At 52.1% G+C, this 17166-nt stretch overlaps 1 protein-coding gene across 1 annotated transcript; it reads left to right on the forward strand.

Moving 5' to 3' along the window:
- Nucleotides 1–1066: 1066 nt before the first annotated feature.
- On the forward strand, nucleotides 1067–13602 carry LOC122385568 (pH-sensitive chloride channel 2-like). The gene is made up of 11 exons (XM_043373923.1): nucleotides 1067–1470; nucleotides 4196–4385; nucleotides 4712–4810; nucleotides 6985–7106; nucleotides 7472–7554; nucleotides 9169–9342; nucleotides 10585–10740; nucleotides 11457–11622; nucleotides 11868–12138; nucleotides 12350–12412; nucleotides 12843–13602. Exons 1-11 carry the CDS (start codon nucleotides 1427–1429, stop codon nucleotides 13038–13040), a joined length of 1566 nt encoding a protein of 521 aa, XP_043229858.1. The 5' UTR covers nucleotides 1067–1426; the 3' UTR covers nucleotides 13041–13602.
- Nucleotides 13603–17166: the final 3564 nt, after the last annotated feature.

The following is a 17166-nucleotide window of genomic DNA, read 5'->3' on the forward strand; positions in this document are numbered from 1 at the left end:
GGCACGTGCCACGTGAAAAGTCAAGGATGTTCAAGCAGTTTTGCAAAAGTAATGATTTTGAGAGGCCCATATCTCAGCAGCGGCTTGAGCGATTGTCTTGCGGTAATTTTTATAGGGTAGCTGCATCCGTTCTACCAAAGGTCGGATACTCTTGATCTATGTGAGTGACCCCCACTGCACGTGCAAAATACAAAAAGAAGAGGTGCCAAATTTGTTCCCATTTCAGTAACTCGGTAATTACTGGGGCGATTTCGCTGAAACTTGGCATACAGGTAGGCACCCACCAGGCAATGCATTCCCATGTGTTGCGGTTAGGGTGCTACTGCACGTGCGCACGTGCAGGGGGCGTTTCCAGATCTCGAGAATGGCTGGGCCGATTGCGTTTAAATTTGGTACACGGTTGGGGACCGGTTAGTAGGGTGCCGTACAAAAGTCATTTTGGACCCCGTTTGCACGTGCGCACGTGCAGAATGCCGCTTCCAGATCTCAGGAACGGCTGGGCCGATTGCGTTCAAATTTGGCACACCGCTAGCGACCGGTTAGAAGGGTGCTTTGCACAAGCCCGTTGGAAGTACTCTCTCACCCTTCCGCACGTGCAGGGCTCACTATCTCGCTCGCTCGTTCTTCGCCCAAAAGGCGTTTTACTGGTTTTATATAAGCATGAGATGCAAGCGTGCTAACATATCTTGATAACCTCATCCATTATATAAAACGCTAGGGCGGAAGACGCTGAGACGCCTCCTAGTAAGGGCGTCAAAGGAGAGAGCGTAATAGAGAGCCATGCACGTGTGTGAATGACAAGTAACGTGCTGCACCTCCAACGTGCTAATGACTTCAGGGAGAGTTCGTGGAACATGCAGTTCTACATCACCTACCGGAATAACTAGCTTATGATCAGGCATTGATTGAGAACTTATTTCTATGAACTCCTATAAAAATGCGAAAATGGTAACTGTGACGGAGGCGGCGGCAGTGCTGATGGACATCAGCGCCGTCAGTGCTGCTGTCTGTGACGTCACAGCAGTGTGACGTCAGTTCCGTCCGGGCGGGCCGGCACCCCTGCGGCGCTGAGCGGCCCGCGGGCACCGCCGCGCCAGTCGGGTATCAGCGCGGGCGGCGCGGGCCACGCCTGCGGAGCCTATATACAGCGGCTCAACTGAGGGGTGCATCAGACGGTGCACCGATCCGCCAGTGTGCCCCTCGGTCAGTCTGACCTGACTCCTGACCTCCCATACCCAGCGTAGGGGGGAGTGCGCTGGGAGGACTGACCGGTTCCTGGCTCACCGGATAGACAGCTGGGCGAGCCACCAAAAACTAGAATCGTCCCTCGGTGAGCTGTTGGATCGCTCACTGAGGTCGGTCGGATTGATCACTGAGGGTCCTAATCAGTGAAGTTTTACTGAGAGCAGCACCAGCCACGGGAGCCATGGCCCCGACTTTCAGCGCGTTTCTCGTCCTCATGACTCTGCGGTAAGTTTGCAGCTGCTTATGGAACATTGATCTTCGAATATTCATGCTTACACGTCTAAACACACCGAAGCAATCGACATCCTCTTCCATTCCCCAGGTCAATTGGTTCGTGACTTTCAAATTATAACAGACCCTTCCTCGGTCAGGCTTGATGGATCCACCATTACTTTGCGCGTTACTTTTAAGACAATGCTTAATGTACATCCTGCTGCCATATAACTTGCAATGAATAATTTTCATCTGAAACCCTCCTTAGTCCTTTCATTTTCCATCGCAACCACAATAACACGGTCAACATCTCTTCCCGCCCGGCCCGTCCGACCAGAGGCCAGTTTTACCAACAGAAAAATAGCCGCCTGCCGGATTTTTTTTTTCCCCAAGACCGCTTCACATACAGCATAAACGCGATGGGCACGTAAACAGATAGGGCTTTACTGTTTCACTCTGTATGTGAAGCGATCTTAAAGCAAAAAATTCCGGCAGGTGGCTATTTTTCTGTTGGTAAAACTGGCCTCTGCACTGCCCCAATTCATGTCCCGGGCCCACGGCGGCCGCGGGACCAACACTGCACGGTTTGACCTCGCTTCAGTCACGGTTGGCCGCCGCGCCGGCGCCGAGCCGGTCGACCGGGGAGGGCAGGGAGAGGAGGGCAGGGTAGAGGACCCGCCTGTACCGTCCGGGAAGGCCAGCTGGTCACGGTTTGACAATGGCAGCGAGTTATGTGGACTGTTTTTACTGATGATTCGCGAGTGATACTTTTCGGGCCGTCGGACTTCTTTGCAGCTTTCAATCATGGGAGAGTGAGAAATAAATGTGCACTGAGCAGTGAGCAACTAACCACCGAGAAAAGTACCTACATCATAATTGATCAGCCTTGCCATATATAATTTAGCGATTTCAACAACCAGACAACGAATTAATGCGTGCGAAGCAGCCGGCTGCATTCTGTCTAATCGCCTTACACCTTTCACATTGCGAATTCATGCAATGTCATTAGTGTTGGCGCCTTTCGACACTCCTAAGCTGAGTGTTTATGTATGAATCTTTTAGCGTTAGTGGCTACAAGATAAGGATCAGCTAGTCGAGCCTAGGCGAGTGGCGACTTAGTCACTAGAGTACGTCACGTCACTGCAGTATAAAGTTATGAACCATTTATTGCGATGTCCTGCGTAAAATATGGATGAATATACATATTATGAGATGTCTGCTTGTCTCTTACAGGGTGGGGCTGAAAGATTTACCTGTTTGTTTTCAGCCCATAACTCAAAAAGTTTTGGACGGATTTTAGTGAAATTTGGCATGCGGCTTCCCAACTGACTCGTATATAATTGTTATGATCGTTTTTATTTTCGTCATGGTTGTTGATGAGCTATGGCGGAGATTACAAAAAGAGCCCAAATTGCGGCGCCGATGCAGGCTGGCCACAACGTCCGAAGCGCTCCAAAACAGCTCGGTGTTGCCATAAAAACTATTACAATCTAATGAAATGCCTTAAAGGGACAAGTACAGTGTTGACGAAGCCCATCCCAGGCAGAACAAGACATGTCCGCACCAAAGAGCTGGTTGATATCGTGCACAAGATGGTGTCTCGAAATCCTTGGCGAAACATGCGCAAACTGGCAAAGGACCTCGATTTTTCGCCCAAAACGATCAGGAGAATCATAAACGACGATTTGGGCCTTGAGTCATACACGATGCAACGTTGACACCTAATTTCGGCGGCATCCAAGGAGAAGCGGCTTCACATGGCCCAAAAGATATTGGAGGAAATCAGAAGCGCCGATAGCAAGGTCTTCCTCTGATCTGATAAAAAATTACACGGTTGAGCCCCAGATGAGCTCTCAAGGTGACGTAATCTTGGCAGATGGTACATCCAGCATTGATCCTGCTATCCAGGCCAGTTTTGTTCGCCACAACTCTGCAGGTGTCATGGTTTGAGCTGCCGTCGCATCCGACGGCTCAAAAGGGCCCTTGATCTTCATCGAGGCGGGTGTGAAAGTCAGTTCACACGTTTATGTCCATCTGCTGGAGGAACATGCTCTGCCTCGGATCACTCAGTCGTTCCGAGACGGATACGTCGTCGTCCAGGACGTTGCGTCGTCTCAGACGGCCGCCTTCACTCAACAGTGGTGCAAGACCCACATGCCTGAATTCTGGGACAAGGACATGTGGCCACCATCAAGTCCAGATCTGAACCCGATGGACTTCACCACCTGGGCCATCCTGGAGAGGGAGATGTGTGCAACACCACACAGCAGCATGGCCGCTCTGAAGCTGGCCCTCGAGACGGCATGGTCGAATTTCGACGAGGACACCGTGCGGCGCTCGCGCCTCTCCGCAGGGAGAGGTTTCGGGGCAGGGGTGAAGACCAAAGGTGGTCAAATTGGTTCATAGTGCCGTTGCTGAGATGTGTACATGCTACTGAATACGTGTACCAAAAATCATTTGAATATCTTCGTTCTGGACCGAAATATTTTCAAAAATCAAGAGGTAAATCTTTCTGCCCCACCCTGTATACCTATAAAATGTTTCTGCTACCTGTCGCAGCTTTTTGCGGCATTGCAGAAAAAGTGAAAACGATTTAAAATCCAGATCTTTCCCAAGAGGTTCTCAGTCTGAACTCTGAAGACTGATCTAAAAAATAGTTGTGTCTTCCTCGGTTCAGACAACACCCACTGGTCGACCCCTGTTGGTCACCCCAGCTGACCTCCTGTTCTTCCGTCAGCTGCGTGTCGCCGCTCGGCGTCAGCTCCCAGCACGACCTGGACACAGAGCTACAGCACGTGTTCACCGACCTCACCGACCCCTCTGTCTACGACAAGAACGTGCGCCCGTTCCCGGCCGGCGACGGTCCCGTCAGCGTGTACACCAGAGCCTTCGTCTACTACATCGGAGACATCGACGCCCAAAACTCGGTGGGTAACTGGCGATATCGACACCCAGAACTCGGTGGGTAACTGGCGATATCGACGCCCAAAACTCGGTGGGTAACTGGCGATGTCGACGCCCAGAACTCGGTGGGTAACTTACAGCGGACAGTGCGGGCGAGGTGTCCAGTCTGTGTATGTCTTATTTTTGAACTAAACAAATAATAGCGCAATTTGTTTTTGTGGTGTCCGAAGGCGTAGATAATTTTTCCTTATCGGTGACATTCATAGGTTGCTGGAGATGATAATCGTGTTGCTGGTTATGACTATAATGATGCTGATGCTGATGATGGCTGTGTTGTGTTTGTCCACAGGAGTTTTTCGTCCAGCTGCTGCTCCGCCAGAGGTGGAACGATCCTCGACTCAAGTACAACGTGTCCTCGAAATGCATACAGGGAGAGGATTGGCACAAGGTGGGTCAACGATGGATCATACCTTCATAGCTACATACCTCAGCACAGGCAAGAACTGCATGCCTTTTGCATAGGATGTTTGACAAAGAGCATATACATCAAATAAACATCATCACGCCCGTGCTGAGCACCACGCCCCTCAGTGCCTGGTCCATTCGGGACATGTTTTTGTCGGCAAACCTCCATTGTGCGGTGCTTAAAGTCGGAATGATTAGGACAACAGTCCGGCACTGCTGGTCACGATCGTGTACCGGCCTTTGTTCACTGGCTACAAGGTTTGGTGGAGAACCAGGCTGCAACACCCGCGGAGGCCACACGCCTCGACCTTCAGAAAGACCGAGCTGCAGCGCGGTGATGATTAATATAGTTAATACCCAAGGGATGGTTCATTATGAACCTTATGCGACTGTTAATTAGGTGCGTGAAGTAAACCATTATCAATACACTGGTTTATGATAATAGATGTCATATGCTCACTCATGCACTTATGCTGTAATGCATAAACTATTCAACGAGCTCGTATAGTTGATTACATGAAAATGAAATTAATGATGTGAAGGTAGGATGGTATTATAGTTACTTATGTGAATTAACAGATTAACCAAAACTTTTATTGACGCTAGGAACAGTGCATGCGATCGTCATAGCACTATCACTATCACTATTGCTGACATATTCCGACATCGACAGGCTGCAGTTATACAAGCGTTATAGGTATCTTAACGACTGCAATTAAATGAAGTCCATAGTCTGAAAGTAGGTATAGCAAAGTAACTTCCCAAATGAATTCTAAAGCAGAACCATGCAGACTGCAGAGGAGAAAAGTTACAAATTTGAATGAAATGTGTATTGAACATTTACACAACTTGAACACAATGATGAAATGGTAAAATGTCTATAGAGAAGACGGCAAAAATGACATAAAACTTATATTTAAAAGAACCAAACGTTGACACCGTCCCGTTTAGTGATGCTGCCCAAAACATAATTAAACTAAACTGCATCTTGATTAAAGTTGCTCACTATCTTAATGCAAAATCGCCGTAATACAACCCTCGTATAGCCCATCCCAAGAATTTCACGTCGGAAGAAAATAGTTTCAATTCAAGTTTTTTTTACATACACTTGATGTGTGAAAGCTTGCATGTAGACGTGCTTTACTCAATATCTGGCTGACTTGTCACATCATCGCACCCATCATTGAACATCGACGGACAAAACTCCACTTCGTCGATACCATGAATGTGTATGTGAGACGGCCCCACCAGCCCCCGGCGCTATGGCGGCCCGACATCTGGGCCTCGTTTCATAAAGCGAGTCCGTAACTGACGCCGGTTTTTGGTCTTGTATTGCAAATGCATGTGAAGCGATAACGGTAGTTTGAATGGTTGAATTTATGTATTTTGCAAGCAAGAACAGAAGGGAGAAGGGGAAATAAGTTTATCGCTTCCCTTGCGCTTGCAATATAAGCCCAAAAACCGGCGTAAGTTACGGACTCGCTTTATGAAACGAGGCCCAGGTCCAACTCTCACGAACTCCCACTGAGCGGCCTGCATCGTGTTCACGTGCACGGCCTGCTATTCACGCTGTGCAGTGCACACTCGCTCTGCCCGGGCTCGCGTCACCTGCCAGACACGAGGCTGTTTAGTGGGGAGGAAGTGCGTGTGCACCGTATCTTCACTGTGCACTGCAGACAGAGGTAATATGAGGTCCTAACCGTATACGATAGAAAGAGGCTTGGATAGAGAGGCCAGATTTCGCTGTAAACTTTTTGACGACCTAATAAAAGGGAGGAGCAGAAGAAGATGAAGAGTAAGATGGAGAGAGAGAGAGAGAGAGAGAGAGAGAGAGAGAGAGAGAGAGAGAGAGAGAGAGAGAGAGAGAGAGAGAGAGAGAGAGAGAGAGAGAGAGAGAGAGAGACAGAGACAGAGACAGAGACAGAGACAGAGACAGAGACAGAGACAGAGACAGAGACAGAGACAGAGACAGAGACAGAGACCAGAGACAGAGACAGAGAGAGAGAGAGAGGGGGAGGAATATTATTTAAAAGTTCACTTAATAACGTCATCCAATTCGGTTTCACTATTCCAACTTCTAAGACATTAATCGGTGTATGAAGTAACTACAGAGCATATGTTCTCGCCAGTAACTCCGATGCATGCCGTGTCGCGCAGAACCGTATGTGGATCCCGACCATCTACCTGGTGAACCAGAAGGACGCAAAGATCATCGACGTCAGCAACCGGAACGTGTTTGTGAACGTGTGTCCGCAGGGCGACGTCTACTACAGCTTCAGGTGGGTTATACCGCGGCACCGCCGCAGTGTGACTGAACGTACAGTTCGACATCTTGCTGCCGCGGAGCGATTCAAGACACTAGACACAGGTGTCATTTATTACATTTCACATATATTCCGTACCTAAGCATGCTTATTCGGTTCATGTGTAGTTTGTTTTATGCATGTTCACATTGTTCACTTATGCAAATACGTTTAAACCTTCGGTTTGATCCCTGTTGCATGTACTTTTTACCTTTTAAACAAACGATACATTTGTTTCAATATTACTTACAATACTAGTTAGTGCTACAAGTTTTATTTGACCCTTTTCTGCCTTTTTTTTTGTTGATTTCCCATGGGATTTTTGTTTTGTTGTTTTACAGAGTCAAGTCGTCTCTAGTGTGCGGCATGCATTTGAGGAAGTTCCCATTCGACAATCAGACTTGCTCCGTGCTGCTTGAAAGTTGTACGTCCGTCGTCTTCGTAATTTAACCCGCGCCCTGCTGGGGGGGGGGGTGTTTGAACACCCCCCCTTGTGGTTTTTCGCGAATATCTCAAAAACGGCGGCGCGGAGCGCCGCCGTTTTTGGTACACCTTATCATACATCAATTCTACACATGTTGTGAAAATTTCAGACCAAGGTCATTCAAGGTCAGGTCACCAGGTCACTTGAAGTGACCTCACCTCATAAAAAGTTTCAATGTCTGTCATAGCTACACCGAGGGACCGATCGCTTTTAAACTTTCAGCGATTGCTAAGAGCAATAGTATGTACAAAATGTATATCTCAGAATTTTGATATCGATGACCTAAGGTCAGGTCAATTTTGCGACCTCCCCATTATAAGTCAATGGGAGAAAATTGAAATGCGCCTCTTTTGGATGAAAGACATTATAAACACTCCCAAACACCGAATTACAAGTGGTTTAGACACACTGAACATGAAAATGGTGTCCGTGACCCTTGTTTATGCCCTGAGGTCATCTTAGGTCACGAATGGTATCTAACAGTTTTTCGCAAATAACTTTTGATAGAGGCATGCTAGAGCGATGAAAATGCCTTATATGTGTTTAGCTCGACGATACGAATCGACTGATATGCAACATGACCCTTTCCGGTCAGGTCATGACCTTGACCTGAGGTCAAATTTTCAAGTTGACCTTTCAAGGTCAAGTTATAGTTCATTCGATGCGTCTTGACGAGAGGAACACGATGCCGGTAACAGTAAGCTCGTACAGGGCTTGGGTCAAAAGTTATTGCAGAAAAACTGTTTCCAAAAAATCGGCTATTTTTGCAGTTTTTGCCCCCTGCAGGCAAAACCGTTGACGTTAGGTCAAATCTGAGAGAATTACTCAGAAAGGGCGTTAATAGGGCTATCGAATGCGCTTTTCTGCGGCGCTGTAGCTCTATTGGTTCCCGAGTTATGCGTTGGCTTCTTGGAAATTTTCGCCATTCGACCTGGAAATCGGCGAAATTTTGCCTTCATTGACCTCTGGTGACCTGACCTTTGACCTGACCAAAAAATTGACCAAAGTGATTTCGTCATTATTTTTGACGCTCTTTCGAACGCCGCCTTCCGCGTATCGCTACGTGGCCCAGGAGCCGAGTTACAAGGGGGGGGGGTGTTCAAACACCCCCCCCCCCCCAGCAGGGCGTGGAAATCCAGGACCCCCAGCCGGGCGCGGGTTAATAAAGCTAGGGTTTCTACTGTTAAGAATATTTTGGGCATACTAATGACACTTTAACTTAATTCTCTTTGCAATTTGATTATTTGCTAGGGTTTCTATTGTTTAAAATATTTTGGATATACTAATGACACTTAACTTAAGTTCTCTTTGCAATTTGATTATTTTACTTCCATCTATTATTTCAATAGGTTTAATCAAATTGCATGCTTAATAATATCATTCAGAGCGACTGATCACATACTGTTATCATGTCTTATATGGTTATATCGATACCGAGAGGGGAGATATTTTCTAAACTCAAAAGCGAATGCGTGGATAGTGATACTGCAATGAGATATCGCACTGTTGAATTATCCTGTAAGCTCATCCCGGCCCGGCCGGGCGCTGCGGCAGGGCAGCACTCGACGTCGGAGATGGTGATGACGTGGGAGGAGAAGCTGCCCTTCTCCACGGACGACATCAGCCTGGCCGAGTACTCGCTGACCGATATCCGCGTCACAAACGCCACCTTCCACTTCCCGCAGACGACCATCTTCAGTGACCTCCAGTGGCGCGTCGGCAGGGCAGGTCAGTAGACAACGCAGCGTCGCAGGGCAGGGCAGTAGACAACGCGTCTCCAGTGGCGCGTCGGCAGGGCAGGTCAGTAGACAACGCAACGCTTAGCGGTGTGGCTGAGTGGGGTCAGACTGCTCCAGTGGCGCGTCGGCAGGGCAGGTCAGTGGACAACGCAACGCTTAGCGGTGTGGCTGAGTGGGATCAGGGCGACCTCCAGTGGCGCGTCGGCAGGGCAGGTCAGTGGACAAAGCGTCTCCAGTGGCGCGTCGGCAGGGCAGGTCAGTAGACAACGCGTCTCCAGTGGCGCGTCGGCAGGGCAGGTCAGTAGACAACGCAACGCTTAGCGGTGTGGCTGAGTGTGCCTTGCCGACCTCCAGTGGCCCGTCGGCAGGGCAGGACAACGCAACGCTTAGCGGTGTGGCTGAGTGGGGTCAGAGCGACCTCCAGTGGCGGCAGTGGCGCGTCGGCAGGGCAGGTCAGTGGACAACGCAACGCTTAGCGGTATGGCTGAGTGGGGTCAGACTGCTCCAGTGGCGCGTCGGCAGGGCAGGTCAGTAGACAACGCAACGCTTAGCGGTGATGCTGAATGGGATCAGGCGGAAATAATGGATATCTTTTCCAGCATTATCAAAGTTCATTTTTTGGTTAAATGTAGTTGTGACTGATGCTTCTTGATAATGGATTTAGTTGGAAAATACATGCTTTATTTCAGCATATTGAATTTACACCTTCACCGCATGGGTTTAACAGTTATGCATCGTAGAGAGAAAATCAACACGCATCGTAAACAATAAATGCTCCGACGATCATTACTGACACCATCACACTGCCCCTGCGTCCTCGAACACAGCTTACAGCTTAGCTGAGCCATATGTCTACAAAACATGCAAGCTGACTCGTAGTTGACATGCTGAGTCGGGGTATAAGTAGCAATTGAAATGCATGATGTATAGGCAACAGACACCCTTCGATTTACTCATTTGTCTGAGCCGCCCGCGCCCTGCGGTACATTTTTCAGTGGTAGACTGTGCCGCAATACATCCTTCAACACGATAGGCTGTACCGCAAGACACAAGAGATATTTCGGTAATTCAAACACTTCCCACAGACTCCCCGTCAAGCCAGAACCCCAACCTACTATCTTCAACGTTTACTTTTCAGTATTTGGGACCAATGACGCTTATCGCGAAATGCTTTTGCAAAATGCTTACCGCGAAATGCTACCGTTCGACTCATGTTCGGTATTTATTTCAGAGGCCTACTACAGTCGTCTGGTGCTGGACTTTTTCATGTCGCGGGAGCCGGGCTACTATCTGCTGGACTACTACATCCCCAGTGGGTTCCTGGTCATCGTCTCCTGGGTGTCGTTCTGGCTCAGCCCGGAGGCCGCCCCGGCCCGCGTCACGCTAGGTCAGTCACAGTCTGTTCTACTTCGGTCGTCGCCTCGACCAGGCCGGTCATGACAAATTGAACATGGGCGTAGGAACCTCACGAAAAGTGTGGGGGGGGGGAGGGGCCAGCGAAACTTCAATGCCATTTTGTAGGAGCCCCAATACCCCTCTCAAGACATTCTCTGCAGTTTTGTGCTCTTCTCACTTTGCTGAACCATTTCCTGCTCTTAGTTTTGTATCTAAATAAAAAATAAGAATTTTCCTTTAAAAAATGGCTGAAAAGTGGGGGGGCATGGCCCCCTCCCGGATCCCGCTGTTCCTACGCCTATGCTCGTGAGTAACCGTCGCGCATTCCTGACTTGGTCCTTCAACAGCGCGCGCGCGCCGCCGACCTCAGTCACTGGCGGTAATCACGGCGCCGACTAATGCCCCAATAATGGCTGCCGATCGATCGTGCCGTGTTCTCACGGTCCATCGGGCCCGCACCTGTTCCACTCGACGCTGTGTGTTTGCCGCCGGCGTGCTTTCACGCCTTGGCTGACAGATTTACAGCCAGAACACAAATCCACCGTAATTTAATTTGAGGTTACGGGAAAATAACAAGGCAATGATGGCTCTGTCTTCGAGTCGCGTACCTCCCGCTGCGGGGCCATAGCGGATGGAAATGTGACAAAACTGTCAAAAAACGACGTCGTATAATTGAGAAATATGACGTCCGATGACCTGGCATTCCAGGGACGAGCACAATGCTGACGTTCATCACGCTATCTAACACTATCAAGAACTCGCTGCCCAAGGTGTCCTACACCAAGTTCGTGGACGTGTGGCTGTTTATCTGCACGACTTTCATCTTCCTCTCGCTGGTCGAGTTCGCCTTCGTCAACACCATCCACCGGCGCAGGTGATAAAGGGGAGGAAATGGGATCAATCAGATGCAGCCAAAGACAATTATGGTACCGCCGAAGCTGATGAGATGAGACACCGCAGATTTCTCAGCTGCTGCTGGCGTTCGATCGTCATTAGATCGTTCCTAAATAATGCGCTTTTAGTTGCTGAATATCTTTTTTTTTGTGTTTCTGCCGTTTCTCGTAAGTCTAGCAAAATCAGGAGACAAATTATGTATTTATCGCCATTTATCCATTACAGGAAGAACGTCACACTAAAGAAGGTCACCACAAAGCACGTGCTGAAGTCCACGCTGGCCAAAAGTGCGTCCAGGGACAACTTGACGGGCATCCGTCACGGCGGCGCGGTCAACTACGGCCTGTCGCAGTCGTGCAGCATGCTGGACAAGCTGGGCCACTCGAGCACCAGCCAGAGCGGCGCGCTGCTGGTGCCGCCGTCCCCCAGCTCCCCGCCCCGGCCCACCGTCTTCTTCGTGGAGGAGCCACCGGAGGCGGACGCCGGTGTTGGTCAGGTCAGTGTTGGTAATTTGGTTTGTGTTTTTATGCATGTTACGTCATTTGTGTTACGTATATTAGGTGTTATCTATCGGTTATCTTTATATGTGTCTTTGTGTTTTGGCTCTATCTGAGCTGACATTTGCAAAATTATGGTAAGATTTGAGCTTACGTCGTGTGTGACAACTCGCCAATGATACGCCCACGCTCAATGATGGTTTCCTCCAGGACTCGAACGGACTCAGGAAGCGTGACGTGCTCCAGCTCAGTGACGGCTCTGCAGAGTCATCGGTGAGTCTGAGGTCGCGCAGCTGGAGCGCACGATGGCCAACCAAATAAACACTTTTTCCCTAACAAATTGAGGGATAGATATTCGTCTCGTCTTCATTTACAATGTAAAGACTTTGAGTGAAGGAACAAGGAACAATGTCAGACTGCATGTCGGGAACCAGTGGCCAAATTGCAATATCTTTTCAGCGCCCAGTGAAAGTTCATCCTGACTGTGCCACACCAGGTCCTTTATTGAGTACATATGCATGGACCTCTCAACTGCGCGTTATTTGGTGCAGCTATAACCGTCAAAACTGCATCAAGCCATGGATCTCTTCATCCCTTTTCCTTCTATCTTTCATATCATGTGATAAACCTAGCGTCAACCCAAAGGCATCACACCATGCTTCCTCTGACTCCCATGACCCCTCCAACCCCTCCGTCCCACCAGGAGCAGCCGGACCCGGCGGCCGCGCAGCCCGAGGGACGGCGTCGGTCGTCGATGCGCCGGCCGTCCGTGTTCCCGCGGCCCTTCGTCGAAATGACGCCGCCGCAGATCGCCAAATGGATCGACATCCGCAGCCGCTGGCTGTTCCCCCTCTGCTTCTTGGCGGTCAACATCGTCTACTGGATCTCCATCGTCATCTGAGCAGCCGGGATTCGAGGCGAAGGAGGAGACCGAGCCAGAGGAGCAAGGGAATCAGAGGAGCAGCTTGTCAGGAAAGAATTGGTGCCGAATGCGAAGTGAGGTGGCTATGTGTGCTACGTAATGTAACAATAATGGCCTGATGGTACTTTTGACGATTTTATATAGAGGCAGAAGAATGATTTTGCTGCATACCCAAGTTTTGCATGTCTAAAAGAATGGGCATTACGTAATTACTGTGTTGTGCATTTGAGTGCATCATCATTGTGAGTATAATCAAGATGTCCCGATTAGGTGCTTTCAACATGGGCTAATAAAACAGCCTGCAGATTGCGGAGAGAGTGAATGGTTTTACGAATAAGAAATGTACATAGGTGGCCTTGTGATTGTTCCTACCACTGCAGAGAGCCCGCACGCAGTATGATTGCCATTTGTCTGATGTAATCTATTTTATCTTAGCATACTTGTTATGTATACCGTTTTAGATGATAAGTCAATGAATGATGTGTTTGATTGAAGATTAGCATGCTCCATTACCCTCCAATAGACTTTCCAACCTTCGACAGCGATTGAGGTAAAGCTTCTGGTTCTGAACGCTTGCCAGTCTCTCAGAAATTCCCGTCCTCTCAGCTGGGACGTCAGCCGATAGCCGAGTTCCCCGGACACGCGATCACTCCCGTCTGCCAGCCAGTGATCGGCCGTGACGAATCTGTTTACCGGATTCGCCCGTTCTTCTGTTCGCCGACAATTGCCGTGCTTTACGAGCGCTGCCGATACGGCGCATGAGCCTCCCTTTGTGGGTGGGAGCCGGCCAGCGCCGATAGATGCTGCCACCGCTGGCGGACACAATAAACCGCGGTGGGTGCGGTCATAAACTGACTTATGGCGCTGCGTCGGCCGGTGAAGTGACGAAAGGTAGTTCGTCAAACCGCTGGCAAACATACTGCGACGGACACTGTCCTGACGCGGCCGCGCGGACCCACGCAGAGCGAGTGTGACTCGCATGGTAGACAGCTAAAGCGGACATGTGTAGATATGACGATTTTAGACAAAGAGGGGAGAGGGAAGGTATTGAAATTAAAAATGAGACATGTAGTGAGCTGACTGCTGAGCACAATGGTACGGTGTCACGGTACCTACTACACAACTGATGCCTCGAAATAGGCAAAATTGGACAGTCACTGCACTTACAAACGCCCAAAACGGGTAAACGATGTATGCTGTCGCACCCCATGACAATCAGAAACGATAGAACGGTATAAAAGTTCAGCTCTGCAAAACGCCGGGGTCGACAAACAAAAGACAGCACGAGCAATTAGGCCTCAGGTCCCCTAACTCTCCGTGAGCCAGCCCCGCTCACCCGCGTGGTGCCTGGTTTGGCCCCTGGCGTAGGCTGCCCCGTTCACTGGGTGACGGCCCCTGGGTCGTCCCTTGGCAGCGGCACCCCCGCTCACCAGCATTTGTGCCTCACTCTTCCCCTGGCGCCAGCTGCCCGAACATCAGCATTAATGCCTAGCTCGGGCCCTGGCGCTGGCTGCCCGTTCACCACCGTTACACCTGGTGCGGCGCCCGCGGCGGCGGCTGACTCGTACATCCGGCTCTGCTCTATGAGCCGGACGTGACCGTGGCAACGCGCCGCGGTGCCGGCTCGTGTGTGAAAGGCGCGCTGCTCGCAATGGGGGATAAAGGTCGGCAGGCACCCGACAGGGAGAGTGCGCGCCTGTGGGGGGCACGGATCGGGAGTCGGAACAGCATGACCACGCTCGCAGTGTCCAACAAATGTTCGTTAACGGGCTAGCGCCGGACAGCGGCGAGACGGTCCTCCGAATAGCCGCGCCGCCGCCCGGGGCGGCCCCGCCGGCGGCGCGGCCCTCTCGGACGGGACGGGAGGGGACGGGAGACGCTTCCCCAGTGCGTGGGCGCTCGGCGCGCGCGGCGGAGGCGCGCTCCGGCGCGCCGAAAGGAGCGTCCGTCGGGTTCGATTTTTTGTAGTGTCTGCCTCCGTGGGATAAGCACGCCGCTACGTTCCTGCGATCTACATCGGCACCGGTGACGTACCCTCTGGCCATGTATATGGCGGCACCCTGCAGTGTCATAAGTGTTTGTCTCCGTCTCTCTGGCCTCTGTAGCCGCCTCGCCCATGGGGTACACTGCCGGAGGCCGAGACGTGACGTGCTCCTAAGCTGTGCAGGTCAGTTATCCCCGGTAAATACCTCTCAGATGGGCGTCGTGCGTGGCGAGAGCTCGCCGTCTCCATGGGCGTGTGTCTCGCGCTTGACGTCGCGCAGAAGAGTCTACCAGCGAGAGGAGATTGGAGAGCGAAGTGCCGCGTTAAGCAGTTCCCTTCTGTGCAGTATCTGCCTGTGCAACGATGGAGCACGCCGCCTTAGGATACGCCATCACCGGTAAGATATCACCGGCGCACGCGACTACCTGTCCGTCGTTTAGGCCACCATCGCGGCCCAGGCGGCCCCTCTGAGCGCTGATCGCTCCATGCGCCGACAGCCCATGCTTATTCGGGTAGCCGCTGATCGGCCCCTCTGCGCGCTGATCGCTCCACGCACTGAACGGCCCCTCTGAGCGCTGATCGCTCCACGCACTGACTGGCCCCTCTGAGCGCTGATCGCTCCACGCACTGACCGGCCCCTCTGAGCGCTGATCGCTCCACGCACTGACTGGCCCCTCTGAGCGCTGATCGCTCCACGCACTGACCGGCCCCTCTGAGCGCTGATCGCTCCACGCACTGACCGGCCCCTCTGAGCGCTGATCGCTCCACGCACTGACCGGCCCCTGAGCGCTGATCGCTCCACGCACTGACCGGCCCCTCTGAGCGCTGGTCGCTCCATGCACTGATCACCGGCCCCTCTGAGCGCTGATCGCTCCACACGCTGCCAGCCCGTACTTATTCGAGTAGCCGCTGACTGGCCCCTCTGAGCGCTGATCGCTCCACGCACTGACCGGCCCCTCTGAGCGCTGATCGCTCCACGCACTGACCGGCCCCTCTGGGCGCTGATCGCTCCACGCACTGACCGGCCCCTCTGAGCGCTGATCGCTCCACGCACTGACCGGCCCCTCCCTCTGAGCGCTGATCGCTCCAAGCACTGACCGCCCCTCTGAGCGCTGATCGCTCCACGCACTGACAGGCCCCTCTGAGCGCTGATCGCTCCACGCACTGACCGGCCCCGCTGAGCGCTGATCGCTCCACGCACTGACCGGCCCCTCTGAGCGCTGATTGCTCCACGCACGACTGCTCCCCGCCTAATTGGTCTGCACGCTCACAGACAGCCGCTGAACGGCCCGCCGGAGCGCTGACGGCTCCCCGCCTAATGGTCTGCACGCTCACACCGACGCGCGCGCAAGCATGAATCGCTGACTGGCCCTATATAGCGCAACTGGCAGCCCGTCTGCACGAATGGAACTCTGACCCGTCCCATAGCATTGTCGGCTCACATACACTGGTAAACAGCGGTACGCACGAATGGATCGAACGCACGCTGACCACCGCATGCGACCACGTACGGCCCGTACGCATCAGGTGACCGCGCGTACGCTAACCACGTGGCCTGGCCCAGCAGTCCTGACGTCACACCGCCCGCAAGAACGGGGTCACGGGGTCGAACGGCGGTGGGCGAACGTGTGGTGCGGTTGACACCTGACCGTCCATTGTTTACTTTTCCCGCCCGACTGGTGTTTGACCGTGGGTTGTTTTCGCGCTCTCCGCACCGGTCACCCTAGCGTTATCGTACCCATAATACCGCTGGTGACGTTCCCGGCGAGGCCGCCATGTCGCCAACGCCCCCCCCCCCGATACTGGCGTCTCAGTGGACCTAAGCGCCTTCATCCCACTCACAGGACTGCAAACAACGCCCCTAACTGACGGCCTGTTATCCTGGCCTACAGGACTCCGACCGCTCACCCCAACGGACAACACCGCAGCGCGGGGCGCGATCGGTGGCCCCTGGGCAGACGTGACAGGCCCGTGACCCCCTACAGCAATGCCCGCCCACCAGACGACCACCGGAGCTGACGCGCCGGCGGGCCCCCAGCCGGCCCCGGTACATACCAGCAACAACACGGGCCCACGGAGCCGGAGACCCACCGGCTTGCCCTGTGCCGACCGGCGACGGCC

The sequence above is a fragment of the Amphibalanus amphitrite genome, unplaced genomic scaffold (genome assembly GCF_019059575.1).
Source record: "Amphibalanus amphitrite isolate SeventyFive unplaced genomic scaffold, NRLGWU_Aamphi_draft 000224F_arrow, whole genome shotgun sequence".
NCBI classification, from domain to species: Eukaryota; Metazoa; Arthropoda; class Thecostraca; order Balanomorpha; family Balanidae; genus Amphibalanus; species Amphibalanus amphitrite.

Excerpts from the sequence above, each read along its gene's own strand:
- LOC122385568 (XM_043373923.1), top strand. The coding sequence starts at position 1,427 with ATGGCCCCGACTTTCAGCGCGTTTCTCGTCCTCATGACTCTGCG. Across the intron at positions 4,811-6,984 it reads AGGGAGAGGATTGGCACAAG|AACCGTATGTGGATCCCGAC; the intron begins GTGGGTCAACGA and ends CGTGTCGCGCAG. Across the intron at positions 11,623-11,867 it reads AACACCATCCACCGGCGCAG|GAAGAACGTCACACTAAAGA; the intron begins GTGATAAAGGGG and ends TATCCATTACAG.